Source organism: Tupaia chinensis, unplaced genomic scaffold (genome assembly GCF_000334495.1).
Source record: "Tupaia chinensis unplaced genomic scaffold, TupChi_1.0 Scaffold140218_1, whole genome shotgun sequence".
Lineage (NCBI taxonomy): Eukaryota > Metazoa > Chordata > Mammalia > Scandentia > Tupaiidae > Tupaia > Tupaia belangeri.
The window spans coordinates 1,146,734-1,161,724 of NW_006200097.1; the positions used below are offsets into that span (position 1 = coordinate 1,146,734).

General features: G+C 41.4%; 1 protein-coding gene across 1 annotated transcript in view; it reads left to right on the forward strand.

The window, feature by feature from the left end:
- AMOTL1 (angiomotin like 1) overlaps positions 1 to 14,991 on the forward strand; it is a 107,951-nt gene that overhangs the window by 14,759 nt on the left and 78,201 nt on the right. The window contains exon 2 of the mRNA XM_006162572.2: positions 12,889 to 13,038. Within this exon, the coding sequence (XP_006162634.1) occupies positions 12,889 to 13,038 (150 nt within the window). The remainder of the gene's footprint in view (positions 1 to 12,888; positions 13,039 to 14,991) is intronic.

Consider the following 14,991-nt stretch of genomic DNA (forward strand, 5'->3'; position numbering starts at 1 on the left):
CTGCTGGTTCCCTAAATAAATAATTCTTTAAAAAATCATTTAAATTCTGTGGAATGCTGTGGAACAGTCAGCATTGTGTTTGCATTTCAGTCTTAATATGTGTGAGCTGTGCAATTCAGGGCATTTCATTCCTGTCTTTGTTTAGGTTCAGAAGAGATAATAAAAATGAATTCTCAGAGATTCGAGGATTACCTGAGATAATGTTTAATCATGTCATGCTCAGTAATGTGCCTTTTAGGCCTTTCTTCCCTATAATTAGATAGCTTCTTGTCTTACATGGACTCTGGCTGTAGCTGGCCACTATAACCCACTACTGTGTACTTGGTTCACATTAACTCACTTAAATCCTCATAACAACCACATGGGGATTATCCCTTTTTGTCAGCTGTGGATTTTTGAATTTCAAGTTTATCAAGCATTTATGTATTAGTATGTTAGGCATTTTCACAAGCTTTATCTCATGTTGAATTAGATGTATGTAGTTTTTGGATGTAACTACTTTGTTATCATTGTGACAGTATTTCAGGTGTAACCGATATAACCATATTCCCATACCTACTCAACCAGGTTAGCTATTAAGAAATATAGAGTACCAGGGACCAGCAGTTAGCGTAATGGCTATGTTGCTGGACTCCCATGTAGTCGACCATGGTTTGAGTCCTGGTCCTGCCGGCTTAGACTCACGCCAGGCACGTGTGCGTGCGTGCCCAAGATCCCAAGAGGAGAATGGAGGAGAAGGGATTGCGGTGTGGCCATCCCCACTGGGGGGTGATTTCTAGCTTTCTGTCTCTCTGTCTCCCTCTGTCTTTCTGGTGAGCACATGTGCCCTATAGCGAAAATCTCTCCAAAAAAAGAAATACAGAGTACGGGACTAGCAGTTGGTGTAATGGCTATGTTGCTGGACTCCCATGTAGTCGACCATGGTTTGAGTCCTGTGCCTGGTGGCTTAGACTCACGCCAGGCACGTGTGCGTGCGTGCCCAAGATCCCAAGAGGAGAATGGAGGAGAAGGCATTGCGGCATGGCCATCCCCCCTGGGGGGTGATTTCTCGCTTTCTGTCTCTCTGTCTCTTTCTGCCTTTCTGGCAAGCGCATGAGCCCTATAGCAAAAACCTCTCCTCAAAAAACACACACACAAAAAACAAGTATAGCGTACTACAATTGACTTCAAATTTGAATTTATTAAAAAGCAACAAATTACCATAGTATTCTTCTCTTTATTAAAGCAGTTAAAATAGGTTGGTTGGTTGCTGAGTTTTAGAAAGTTAATTTAAGTCTCCTTTTTATAATTATTTGGATTCATTAAATTCAACACATTTATACTTAAAGTGAGATCAGTTTACAAAATTTTTGGCTTACGATATATTTCAGAAGTACATGTGTTGTATTAGAGCTTGTGTGGGAACCAGATGGTGACACAGCAGTAAAGCAGCATGGTTTTCTTTTTCTACGAGTCAGTCCCACATGGGAAGGTTTCCTATTCAAGTCCAAGGACCTCCCTGAGTATGCAGGCATGTGCATACCTGTAATCTGGGACTGGCTGAGGCAGGGAGTGAATCATGGCATCAAGACCCTGTTAGGGGTGCTGTCTCTTTTTCTCTTTCTTTCTCTGTTTCATTTGTGGAAGAAATATGTAAACGTAAAAAAAAAAAAGCTTGTATGGCAGAAAAATAAAAGCTTCCCAAATTTTGAGTACATCTGTCAAATTATCTGTGAAGGATGCTCTAAAAAATTCATTTCTGGTCTACACTTGCAGAGAGGCCAGTGTTGCAGGTCTGACGTGGAGAAACTTGAAAGTGCCATTTTAATAAGCTCCACAAGTAGGTCTGACACGCTACAGGTTTGGGATCCACTGTTCAAGTGTAAATGCTGTTATGAAAATAATGTTTGCACCAGATGGAAGGGATGAGGAATAGTGATTTCATCAGTGGTCTGGTGTTGCAGTGATTGGCTGTGAGTGTGCTGTTACCCCCTAGGTTTTTGTAAGAAATAACACAAAGAAAATGGCTTTGGATCCTACCTGCAGGAAGAAAACTTTCCTAGTACGATGTATGACACACAAGAGCATTTAATTTAAACTCCCCAATTTTAATATTAGAAACTAGGTTGTAAAAGAAGAGGACCTGGACTTTGCATCATTGAAGCATCTTTGGAGGGCAGAATGGTATAGTAAAAAGAGCTTTGCAGTTGAAGGAGTTGTACTGCTGGCTAGTCTTGTGACTCTGGGCGTTACTTAGTCTCTGAGCTTTAGTAGCTCTGTTAAAACAGGAATGGAGCGGTGGTGATTAAGTAATGTAATTTTTATAATGTCCCTGCGCTAATAGACTCTTAGTAAATGGTAACTCCTGCTATTATTGGCCATACTCTTTTATTATTAAGGGAATATATACTTTCTTGGGGAATATTGGTTGCTTTTAATTAGGTAGTTCATTCATGAGCCCATATTGATTTATGAGTGGGGTGAAGATGATTAGAAAAAGTGTATTTCCCACTTGAGTGAGTCCTCAAACCTGAGGGATGCTGCTGCCTAATAGACATCCTGTGTCATCAAGCTGCAACAACCAGAATCTAGAAAGCTGGAGGAACCTGCTGGCAGGCTGGAAGTGTGTGAACTCTGCTGTAGCTTCTTGGTGTGGGTGAGAGGGAGCTTTTAGGAACATAATTATGCAGATACATTGTCATTTTATGACTGTGGACTTATTTTAAGCCTTTCATCTTATTTCCCTTTGTTCAAAAAATATTAAATACTGTCTGCATGGTACACAAACACACTTAAGCAGTGGAGCTCACAGACTGCTACTACTTTTTCTCTTGATGGGAGCCATGTGCATGCCAGGACCTCCCAAAAGGATCCTTTTGTGGTCCTAAGATCCTTACCTCTGGATAGGTGTAAACAAACAGGAGACGATGAAAGCTTGTGTAAATTTTGTTTACTTATATATAGGCTTTATTTATTAAAAAATATCTGAGGACAAGAATCTCTGGAGTCCAGGTACGGTTTCAGTATTTTAGTTTTGAAGAAGTTGAATGATGTGGGAGCACATATAAAAAAATCTATCAGGGCTGGCAAGTGGCATGGTAGTTATGGATGCTGGACTCCCAGGTGACTGACCATGGTTCAAGCCCCGGTTCTGGTGGTTTGGTTTCTCACTTTCCCTCTCTCTCACTCTGTCCGTCTCTGGTCAAATTAAAATAAATTAAATGAAAATAAAGTTAAATAAAACAATTCTTTTTAAAAAAAATATCAACAGGAATTGTGAATTTTAGTATTACTATGTGCACTTTGAGTCCTGATGTATAAGCAGCCTTTGTGTTTTATGTTAAAACCTGAATTTGAAAAATCTCTTTCTCTTTATGGGTGTAGTCCTTTTATTATGGCTGCTCTCACTGTGTACTTGTGGTGACTGGTAAGTAAGGCGAATGATTGGGAGGTCTCCTGAATTAGCCCCTGCACTCAGACCTGCAAAGGCAGCCAAAGCAAAGGGCTGCATTTAGACAGGGTCCCCAGGCTCAGGCCTGCCTGCAGGGCTGCCAAAGTGGAAAGAGTAACTTTAGAATGTGAGTTTGTGCTCAAGCTACCAAATCCCTGTGGTGCTGTCACTTGTAACATCAGGTACAAAGCTGTTTGGAAATAGAGGCTAGTATACTTGTAACTGACCTGTGTTAGTCCCAGGTGGCCTTCTCTGTCTATTTATTCCTCTCCATAATTTTTACCTTGGTTTTCTGAGTAGTTTGAAAGGGACCTTAAAAAAGTGAAAAAACAAAAACCTGGATCTGATGGTGACACAGCAGTAAAACAAGAAACTCTTCAAGGCTGGTGTATGTAGGAGCATTCCCTGGTTTTGTTCTGAGACCACCCTGAGTACGCCAGACACACGTGTGCCTGTAATCCAGGGCAGGCTGAATCTGGGGGTGGATTGCAGTTTCTAGACCTTGTCGGGAGTGCTGTCTGTCTTTCATGGGAGAAATAAAAAACAAGAAAAACACAAAAGAACCTTACTTTTGAGCTAAGTTTTATAGTATATGTTCAGGCCAACTCCATAGACTGGTGGTTAAGGTAGCTGGATTTCACACAGCTGTGTACAGTTTGAACCCCTGTCCTGGTGTCTTGAAAAACAGCCAAAAACAGCCACATGTATGCTTGTGTGTCCCAAGTCCTGATAAGGTGGAGAAATGGAGGAGAAGGGATTGTGGCATGACCATGCTCTATAGGAGGCTTCTTTCTCCCTTTCCCTCTCTCTGATTCTCAGTCTCTCTCTCTGGTATACACATGTGCCCTCTGGCAAATACATTTTTTTAAAAAAATGTTTTTTTGTGTGTATGTGGTTTTTGTTGTTTTTTATGTATTTCTTCTGAGAAGAGAGAGAGGCAGTACCTTTAACAGGGTCTTAATGCTGCCATCCACCCCTTGCCTGGGTCATGGGCAAGTTCATACTCAGTGTACTCACAGGGGTCTCTGGACTTGAACTGAGAATCTTCTCATGTGAGATTGCCTCATAGATGGCTGCATTTTCCACTGTGTCAGTCTAGCCTGTAGACATTTAAATTAAAAAATTATCTTAATATATATTAAGTTAATATATATTCTGAGTCTCAATTATGTACTAAAAACTCTTAGGCTCTGTGAATATATGGGGATGAATTTTTGATTCAGTAAATAAGTGTTGAGTACTTACTATGTCTTATTTCTGCTAGTAACTAGACATTCAAAGGTGAATAAGACAGTATCTCTGGTGTTATAGAAACTTACAGGTTAAATAGGGAGAGAAAAACTAAGCGAAATACACAGGCAGGATTATACTGTGGCATCAATAATCATACAATGCTGTGGGAGAAAGAGTGACATATAAAAATTGGGGGCATGAGGCCATCATGTGGCATGGTGGTGAAGGTACTGGACTCCCAGGCCAACCACGGTTCAAGTCCTGGATCTGGCAACTTGCTTTCTCACTTTCTCTCTATGTCTTTTTCTGGTCAAATTAAAAAATAATAATAATAAATAATTCTTTTAAAAAATTGGGCACAATGGATAGGCATTACTGTAATTCAAGGCAGACAATGCCAAGTCATGTAGTACTTAAGACTAACAAAATGCTGTGATAGAATGAGAGTCAAAGCAATTTTAAAAAAAAATAAGACTCTATCAGAGATTATTGACTATCAGCAACATGGTGTAACTGTGGCTAACTTAGAAGATTTATTGAAAATGTGAGGAGGGAATATCTTCAAAAATTTATGGAAAATGCATTTTATGAAAAGACTATTCATGGATTTCAATTTTTTTGCATCAAAATAAATTTGTACTTTAATTTCATTTTCCCAGAAACTTTTTGAAGTCCTCTTGTCTACTAGACAGCTCAGAAGTTAATGGGAAGACTCTGAAAATGGGCAGAAGGAAGACAGTGGTATATCCCTAGCTGGGTTTCCATTGTTTAGGCCATAGTGGAGACCAAAGCACTGCTACTCCCAGACTCCTCTGATAATGTATCAATACTCTTTCATCTTTGTGTTACTTCCTCAACGCTCAGTCAACCAAACATTCAGTCAACGTCTGGGCTGTCCTAAGTGCCGGAAGAGGGAATGCATGCTTTGGCTTCTGTAATGGAAGGTAAAACTTCCCTCCAAGACTTAACGGTGAATTCAGTGTTCCCTAATATTACAAGTATTTAAATTACAAGTGATTGACTGTCAGGAAAGCAGTGTGGTAGATGGTAGATAAAAGTTGAACCACTTGATCTCTAAACTATTTTCCAATTCTGTGATGTTATGGAAAGAACGTACTAAGCTTGTAATTCCTCCCTCCACCGCCACCCTCATAAATAGTGGATGCTGGGTCTGCAAATGTAGCTTCGTCCTCCTCACCCATGGCCACGCTATGCTGAACTCTGGTTCTCAGAGACAAAACTCTCACTAGTCAGTCCTGAGCTGCTGCTTTTCACATTGAACTGATCTTCCCTCACTCCCACCTTCTCTCCACCTCACAGAAATTTAACATCCTTCTTATTTTTCTTTTCTTTCTTCTTGCCATTGCAGCTCCCTGTCACTTCCCTCAATCACCAGGTAGTTAGGAAATACCACTGGGTCTCTAAAGCATTCAAGGTACTATGTCCCCTTCTCCCTTTTCTTTACTTGCTAGAGTGAGACTGAGAGGGAGAGGGAGAAAGCAACCCTCAATGGGGAATGATCACACTACAGTCCCTTCTCCATTTCTGCATCCTGTCAGAATTTGGGACGCATACGCACCTGCACCCAGTGTGTTTTCCAATCCGCTGGGGTTGGGACTGAAACCGTGTTTGGCCATGTGGGATCTGGCTCACCTCAACCACTAGGTCATGGGAACAGGTATTGTACTGTGTCCTTTTAACCAAGCACATATCCTGCAATGAAATTTGGGTAGTTGTGTGCATGTCGGTCTTTGGAACTAAATCATAATCTTCTGCCAAGGATGGTTTTGCTTATTCTTCATGTTTATAGTTTCTATCAGTGTTCTCTTGAATTCAGTTGCTCACTTAAAGGTTAAGCATATGTTCTGCATTTTTCTTTACACCTGATAACATCTCAGAAATTTCTAAGTAAGCTTTACAAAGTTAAACCTCAGACAAATTTATTCACCACACATTTCACTTTAAGAGAGTCTACATTAAGTAAGTATTGGTGTATTGATTTTACTTGGGTTCTAGATTAGATGGGTTGGTTCAGGAGTTAGAAACCAAGTTTGATACTCGTTTGGATTATCATACCATGTAGGAGTTGGGTAACTTGGAAACCTCTCCTTCAAATCTTGGCTTTCAGATAATGGTTCTTTGGGGAGAGAGGCATATTCCAGTGCATCTTTTTCATTTAGTGGTGGAGATCACTTGTCCTTAAATTCCACTGGCAGCATGACACTCCCTTGCACATACTGTTTGGGCCATAACTTTAAGGTCAAACTTAGTTTGGTCTTCAAGGCTTTATTTCTTTTTCTTTTTTTTTCCCCATGTACTTTTAAAAAAATTACATATATATATGTGTGTGTGTGTGTGTGTATATTTATATACGTGTGTGTATATATGATTCTGTGAAAACTCAGTCCAACCCAGTTGCCCAGTTGAGACCACCATACACGTACTCGTCAACAGATAATAAAACTTATCTGTGTCCCACAAGTGTCTTACCTCTCCATTTTAAGGCTTTCTATTGTCAGCCTCATTCTTTAGCTGTCAGTAGTCTTTCTGGTCCTTTTTAAATACATGTATGTTGTATGAGGTGTTTGTAGAGGAGGGGTGCCATCACCTGTTTATGCTTTACTTGGGTTGCAGGTGCCAGACTGTGAATTGGTGATCCACATGAGCAAGTTTGGTTTCACATGAGGATTTGTGATTAGACTAGCTCTTATTTTTCAAGTGCTGCTGATGAGTTCTCCAGTCCCCTTCTAACCATTGTTTCCAGGGTATCCATCTCCCTGAGCCGAGTATTCCACTCCCTAAGAAAACCTTGAGTTCTGCCAGAATTGGGCTTGGTTGCTTACATTTGATTTTGAGGCCACTGGCACACTCAGCAAATTCCTTAGTTGTTTGAAAGGAAAGGTAGAAGCCACAGAATTGTTTGTTACTGTGGTTTAAGTGTCAGTTATAAAGTTATAGAAGGTTATTATAATCTAGGCAGTGGAAGTGTTTGTAAATGCATTAGGAGGTTTTGAATTACATGTAGCTGGCAGGAGGTTTTGCACTTTGGTGACCTAACACCTGGCAGGAGTTTTGCAGTTAGTGGTATCTTTGAGGAATGGACCTCTGGCCTACAGATCAGCTGTAAAAGGAGGGGTAAGTGCTCCCTCATTTTAGGGAACTGAAAGGTGCAAGGAATTATCTGAAACTCTCAGAGACTGGCTTTGATGGGATCTTTATCTTTTCTTTAAACTTACTTACTTACTTGTCAGTGAGACCATTTCAGAGAATAATGCTATATTCTCTCCATCAGTCAGTAGTAAGAGTATGTACTTTATAGACTACTTACAGAAATCAGCAAATCCACAGCATACTGCCTATTTTCAAAGAACTTATAACTTTACCCAGCCTGTATATGTTTTTTTTTTAAGTTTGTATATTTATTCTTTTCATGAGCAAAAGAAACAGAGAGAATGAGACACAGAAACAGATAGCACCCGTAGCAGGTTCTTGACACTGCAGTCTACCCCCAGCCTTAACCAGCCCCAGATCGTGGGCATATGGGTGCTTATATTTTCAGGGAGGTCTCTGGACAAAACCCTGGAATCTTCCCATTTGGGTCAGCTCACAGAATATTGTGTTTTACTGCTGGCCACTATCCAAGCCCCGAATGGGCCTATATTAAATGACCACTGCATAATACTAGGCAGTTGATGTTTACATGCCAAGTTTTGTGTGTCTCGAACTATAATTGCAGAGAGCATTGTGTTTTACTGCTGGCCATCGCCTAGCCCCCAGACAGGCTGACATTAAATGACTACTGCAAAACACTAGGCAGTTGATGTTTAAGTGTCAAGGTTTGTGTGCCTCGGACCATAATTGCCATGGCCGTGGAGGGAGGGAAGACCAGTATAGGGAATTTGGAAGGCTTTCTAGAGGAGGTAAACAGAGGTAAGTTTACTGGGATGAACTTTAAAGCAGTTGGGAGTTGTGTAAAGCTAGAGGATGCTACTTGGAAAATGAGGGTGCCACTTGTGTGCCATGTGTTGGCATGCTGGGTGCTGAGGGGACCATCAGGATTTTTGACAGTGAATGGAGGAGCTTGATTATAGATGACCTTGAAACCAAACTAAATTTGACCTTGAAGTTAATCCAAATATTTGTGTGCAAAGGAGTGGCATGCTGGAAGTAGAACTTAAGGACAGGTGATTTGGGGGTATGTTTGTGCTGGGTGATTGGGGGTGGGTGGCAGCTTAATGTCCTCCAGGGTTGAGTTCTGAAGGCGATTTCTGAGCCTCTTATATTGGCCCATTGACAAATTCAGGGTCTATCTTCAGAGATTAAGTAGTGACAGTGGGAGTGAAGCAGAGTAGTAGTTTACCAGGGTCCCTTATTGTGCCTCTTGCCTCCCTGCAAAAACTCACTTCAGTTTACTTTAATTCATTTTTTTCTTAAACAGTGAAGTCCTTTGTTGCTACTATTCGGTAAGGAAAAAGTCTTGTTCAGGGTTATATTACCTAAAAGCCTCTGAATAGCTACAAAGAACATAACAGCATAAAACTATAATGGGAAGGAAGTTTCCAGGGCCTCCAGAAGCAAGCCAAAAACAGTCATGCTCAGAGAGAAACAAAGGATTCTGCGTGTTGACAAATGCCCTGCAGATTTTGTAAAGAAGAGGGGAGCCATTCTTAGTGAAATGGGTTCCAGTTAATATAAGACAGAGAACTTGAGCTTTCCAACTAGAATTTCAGAATTTCACTTTTGAAAGTGCAGCAAAAATGAATCTCCAGTTTTCTTTTCAGGACAGGCATCCTGGGAGCTGTTTGGCCCTCCTCAGAGAGAGACTTTGCTGATCTTCATTTGTTGCTTTTGCACTTTCTCCATGCAGACTAAAGGTGCATGGGTGCTAATCCTTAGACAGAGTCCTGGTTTGCAAGAAGTGGGTTACCCAACCAGTAGGTTACCCAAGAAGTCCATTAGCCACCAAGTCAAGACCTTGTGTGGAAATCGTCTTTCTGAATCCCTACAGAAACTACACTGTATGTGTCACACACTGTCGATTCAACCATCAGACTCAATAGTCTGTGGAATCCTCCCAAAACTGGCACTATAGCTTGGCCCCTGAGCCCAAGCCAGGACTTGAGGGGCTTTCTGGTTGGTAGTGGTTCTGGAGCCTTCTGTGGTTCCTCACAGCTCTTACTTGGAGATGAACTCCGAACAGAGAAAGCAGCATCCTCCCTTGTGCCATAAGTTTACTTCCAGGTCTAGACCCTGGTGGTTAGGCCATGTGCCCTGCCATAAGGAAATTGACTCCATGTGTGCCACTGGAGTTCCCAGTGGAGACAGTGACTGAAATAAGCAGGGGAGGATTAGGTACATGAGTTGGATGAGGGCCTCTTAGATTTTTGCTGTAGACCCTGTGACACACATTATTGTCATGTTACCTTGTCTTACAAGTGAGAAAGCTAGAAGTTAAAGTGATTCCTCAGGCTGTTTTCATGCTGGGGATATCTCACCCATGGGCCTGTCTGTGGGGTCTTTTCTCTCCACCTGCTTGGCTTTTCTGCCTTTCTTCAGCACCTAGGAATCATGGGTAGCAGTAAGATGGAATCCTGTGAGCATGGAAGTCCCCAGGTGTGTGCAGGAAAAAGAGAAGTCTTAAGTGATCATTGATACCTAGCTGGGCATCCTGTCCTTCAGTGTGGATGGGTGTACGTGTGTATGCATATGTGTACGAAGGGCATTCATTCTTGTGTAACATTGGGGGGAAATAGTGTCCCTTTGGTGTCCTTTGTTCTGAGTCTCCTTCAGCATTGCCCTCTGTATAGTGTTCTGTGGCCTGGAACTTCTCTTTGGGGGGGGGCAGAGGGAGAGGTTTTTGCTATACGGCGTGTGTGCTTACCAGAGAGAAAGCAAGAAATCTCCCCCCCCCGGGGGGGGATGGCCATCCCCCCTCCTCCATTCTCTCTCAGGATCTTGGACACGCACGCACACGTGCCTGGCGTGAGTTTAAGCCACTGGTTCTGGGACTCGAATTGCAGTCAACTACATGGAAGTCCAGTGACATGGCCATTACGCCAACCGCTGGTCCCTTGGGACTTCTTGAACCCACTCCCAGGTGGCAGGCCCTGGGATAAAGTTTGGGAAAGTGATTCATACCAGTGTTGGGACTGTGAATGGCCTAGTGCTAGGGTCCATACGGAGTGCCTTATTGAAAGCAGATATATATATCTGGTGCATTCTCCTTTATATGAATATAATTATATACAAATATATATACACACATATATGTCAATTTCTGTATATATGTATATATACATATATATATATATATATAGCTGTTTCCTAGTTGGGTCTCTATTTTATCAGCAGTTTGCTCTGTCACCACAAAAAGGTCTTAGTCATATGAACATATGGTATGATCCATCCTGACCCACACTTCTTTCTTTGAAGCACATGGACCCTCAACTCCTTTCTTGCTTCTATTTGGTGAGAGAAGTTGAGGGTAAAGGTACAGAACACTGAGGGTGTTTTGTGGGGTTTTTGGTTTTGGCATGTATACACTGTTTTTGCTCTAGCCGAGGGCTTCCCAATTTTGCACACTGGAATTATTTGAAGAGCTTTCCAAACTATAGCTGCTTGGGTCCCATTGCCGGAGAGAGATACTGATTGAATAGATCTGGGTGAGGTCTGGGCATGGGGATTTTAAAAGTGATTCTGATTTGATTCTAATATGAAATCAGGATCACACCTTGCACCCCTCTAGTTTTCGACCTGCTTGGAAACAAGAGTCAGGTCAGGGTTTGCCTTTAGTTCTTGGCCATCCATGATTCCTAATTTTAGCTCTAGACATTGAGATTTCTAGTTGTATTGGATGAGGTCCAGGAAGGGCCTGAGTTTCTTTTTTCCCTGGTGGTCCTTGTAGATTGGCAAAAATGGGAACGCTGATAGATACTGTCTCATGCACTGGAACTAGACTATTAGATTGCTCTTCATACAATATGCCATTCAACTTGGTATGTTTTCATTTTTTAAAGTTATATTAATTGTTTTACATTTTTAAGGTAAATATTTTAGTTGTCAAAATTCTTTTTTTATCTAGCCCAAATATGCCTATACTACTTATAAGCCCATGTGCACATGTGTTTTCACATGTTGGGGTGAAAAAACTGGAAAAAGTTGAGTTTATTTCCACCTTACGGCTTTTTGGCATAATTCATTAATCACTACCAACTTTAAACTTGTGGAAAATAAGTAGATAACAGAACCTTGCAAGAACTTTTACATTACCAGTTAGAAACGATAACTGATAAACATGATTTTTCTTCTAATGGGGAAGGAAAAAATATATATACGCACAGATTACAAGGATTATTTTGGGCAAGGATTTTAATTTTTAAAAAGTAATATGACTCTTTCCACAGAGTAGCTTAAGTTACTTTGGCCAAAAGGAGCCTTCAACGTGGTGCCCACGCAGAGAAATCAGTGCAGAGAGGGCAAACACCCAGCCCTGTCCTGCCGAGGGTTCCCATGGATGTTGCGTGAGCAGTATCAGTGTTACCATAGTGGTATCTCATGCTCGGTGTCTGCAGGACAGATACAGTGTCACATTTAATTGGAACAGGAAGCACACTCCGGTCTGTGGGTGAAGCAGATAAACTGGAGCTGAAAGGCCAGTGCTTGGCAGAGGACCAGCACCCATAATCCCAGCTCCATAGTGCAACATGAGACTCCAGAAGCCTTTGAGGGAGGTGAATGCTCTGTCCTGGGCCAGGACATTCTCTTGCCAACACATGGTCTGGCAAAATGACCACTCCTCTCTGTGTCCTATATATTTTGAGAACAGCTGCTCTTCCCATTTTAGTTTTGCTTTTCTGGCTTCCCCACCTCCCTCCTCTCTGTCCCCCACCTTGACCATTCCAGTCCTTGGAGCTTGATCAGTTTTGCAGAGTTCTTGGTTTTCAGTGCTGCTGCTATTGCTGCTATTGGAACTTGCTTGCACGAATGCATTCGTGCCTTCACTCAGCCTGCCATGAGGACTGTTAAATTGACCTCTGGGTCACTTTGGTGGGTGGCTGGACTTGTGATAATTCTGAATAGTAACTCAGGAATTTTTTGACTCAGAAAGGCAGAGTTCCCTGTGCTAGTGGAAATGTGGGAGAGTGCCTTGTGGGTTCTCATGAGTCACATCGGAAGGAGGGAGGACCAGACTGGCACTAATGCACACTTGATTTTCATCCTCCTAGGTCCCTCTCCTGTATGTTACAGCCCAAGTAGTCCCATCCAGATTCTAGAAGACTCCAACTACTTTTTTCCGGACTTCCAGCTTTATTCTGGGCGGCATGAAGCATCTGCTTTGACGGAGGAGACAACTGGTAGTGGCAGGGACAAACTTGGTAAGTCTTTGCTGGTACCTGTATTGAAAAGCAGAACGATCTCTTGCTCATTTTTAGTGCCTTTGCATAGTCCAGATTTTTCTTATTCTTTATTCTTGTTTTTAAAATCAGTATATTGGACTATTGGTTATCTCTTTGTTGGTAGTCACTTTATTTTTAATCATGTGTGCTTGGTGTTAATTGGCTATCTTATCCAACGTGTGACTCTCTCTGAGAGTCATACCTAAGTATGCAGGAACTTCAGAATTATACCATTTATTCTCTCATTTTTCTCTATCGAATTCCCAAGTACTTTTTGCTGCATTTTCTCAGAATCTTTCATTTTCTTTTTTTCTTCTCTGCTACTTTTTTATCTCTTTTTGCAAATGATTCAAAAGTTCAAAAGAAATCACTCAAAACTAAAGCAGAGGAGGAACAATTTCCTTTGTAAAAACTTTCTATTTTTGAGACGTTTTGAGACTCATAAAACTGTGAGAAAATCCTGAAAATCACTTTAGAAGGGCCTCATGGTTCTTGCCTGTTGTACCTGTAACTCATTTCTCTCTCCAGTGAAAAGGGATCTCAATAGTATTCATGCTTGTTGAGACCCATTTCTTTTATTATTCATCCAAATAAGTAATTTCCTTCTGGAATATTTTTTATTTGAATTTTTATTCAAATTTAATTTAAAAACTTTCATTCTTATTTGAATGTACTTGTCCAATTAAGCCTTTCAGACTAGTTAGCCTGAAGATAAGGACTATGAGAAGACTTTAAAAAGTTGTCAGGAAAATGGAATTCAAGTATGAGTTTCTTTTGGTGCAAAATAATTTGATATATGTGTGCATAATACACATTTTCCATGAACTTCCAGAAGAACTCTCAGATGTCCTCTTCACTCTTATAACCCTAGAGAAGGCCTTAAATATAATAGGTTTGCAGGAAATATGTGTGGAGTAAATGAGTGGACCAGTTAAACCTGCCCTGATTTCTCAGAAGTTCCTTGGATTGTTCCTATATTACAGTTATTGGGCAATTCCTCTTCTGTGGATTTGTAATAATCTGATTTTAGTATTTAGGATTTTTTTATTGTCAAACTTTGGGTTTATATCTCAGGTATAGTCTATAGTCTCTGAAGGTAAGGAATAAGTGAATTTACTTCCCACACATTGTTATGAGGTTGATGTGAAATCTTCCCATCTTTCAGTAAAGATTCAGAGAAGCCATATAATTTACCTGAGGTCACAGAAGTGAGATTTGGGGGTGATGGGGAAATACAGGGAGAATCATGTGATCAAAATCGAGCTTCAGAAAGCAGTCTATGAAATTGTTTACTTTTCTCAGCAGTCCTTTCTGAAATGCCTCATATATGTCAGGTTAATGCATAGGTGCTAGGGAGATGACACATGCATGTAATTAAGCTCTTTGCCCTTAGGGGCTTAAATTCCTAGAGGAAGACAGGCTGTGAATGCAGTATGGACTAGGAGGAGAAAAGGCCAGAGACAAGAGCTAATAGGAGACTGCTCAAGATACCTGAGCAACGGATGAGGAAGCCAGACTAGGAGTGGCTGCAGGCATGCAGGAATGGACTGGCTGGCAGTAGAAGCATGGCATGTGAGGGGAACGGATGAGGAAGACATGTTGAGTTGGAAGGACTTAAGGGCCATCAACTACCAGTGTGGACGTGTGGGTCATGAGTCTGTAGTTGACAATGGCAGAATCTAAGGGAGATTGTTGAGTGAAGAGGTGCCGGGATCCAGCCTCGGCGTGGGTGGGTTATCTCGACGAAGGCGGCGAAGGTGAACAGAAGACAGAGGCCTCGATGCCTTTCACGCATGTCCTATGTCGGACACCCCTCAGAGATCGCTCTCTAAGGAGTGACAACTGCTTGGAATAATCGTGCCTTTTTATTGAAAATGTGTTACATACAAGTAAATGGGAGAGGGGCTACGTGTTTCAATTATTAGCTCATAA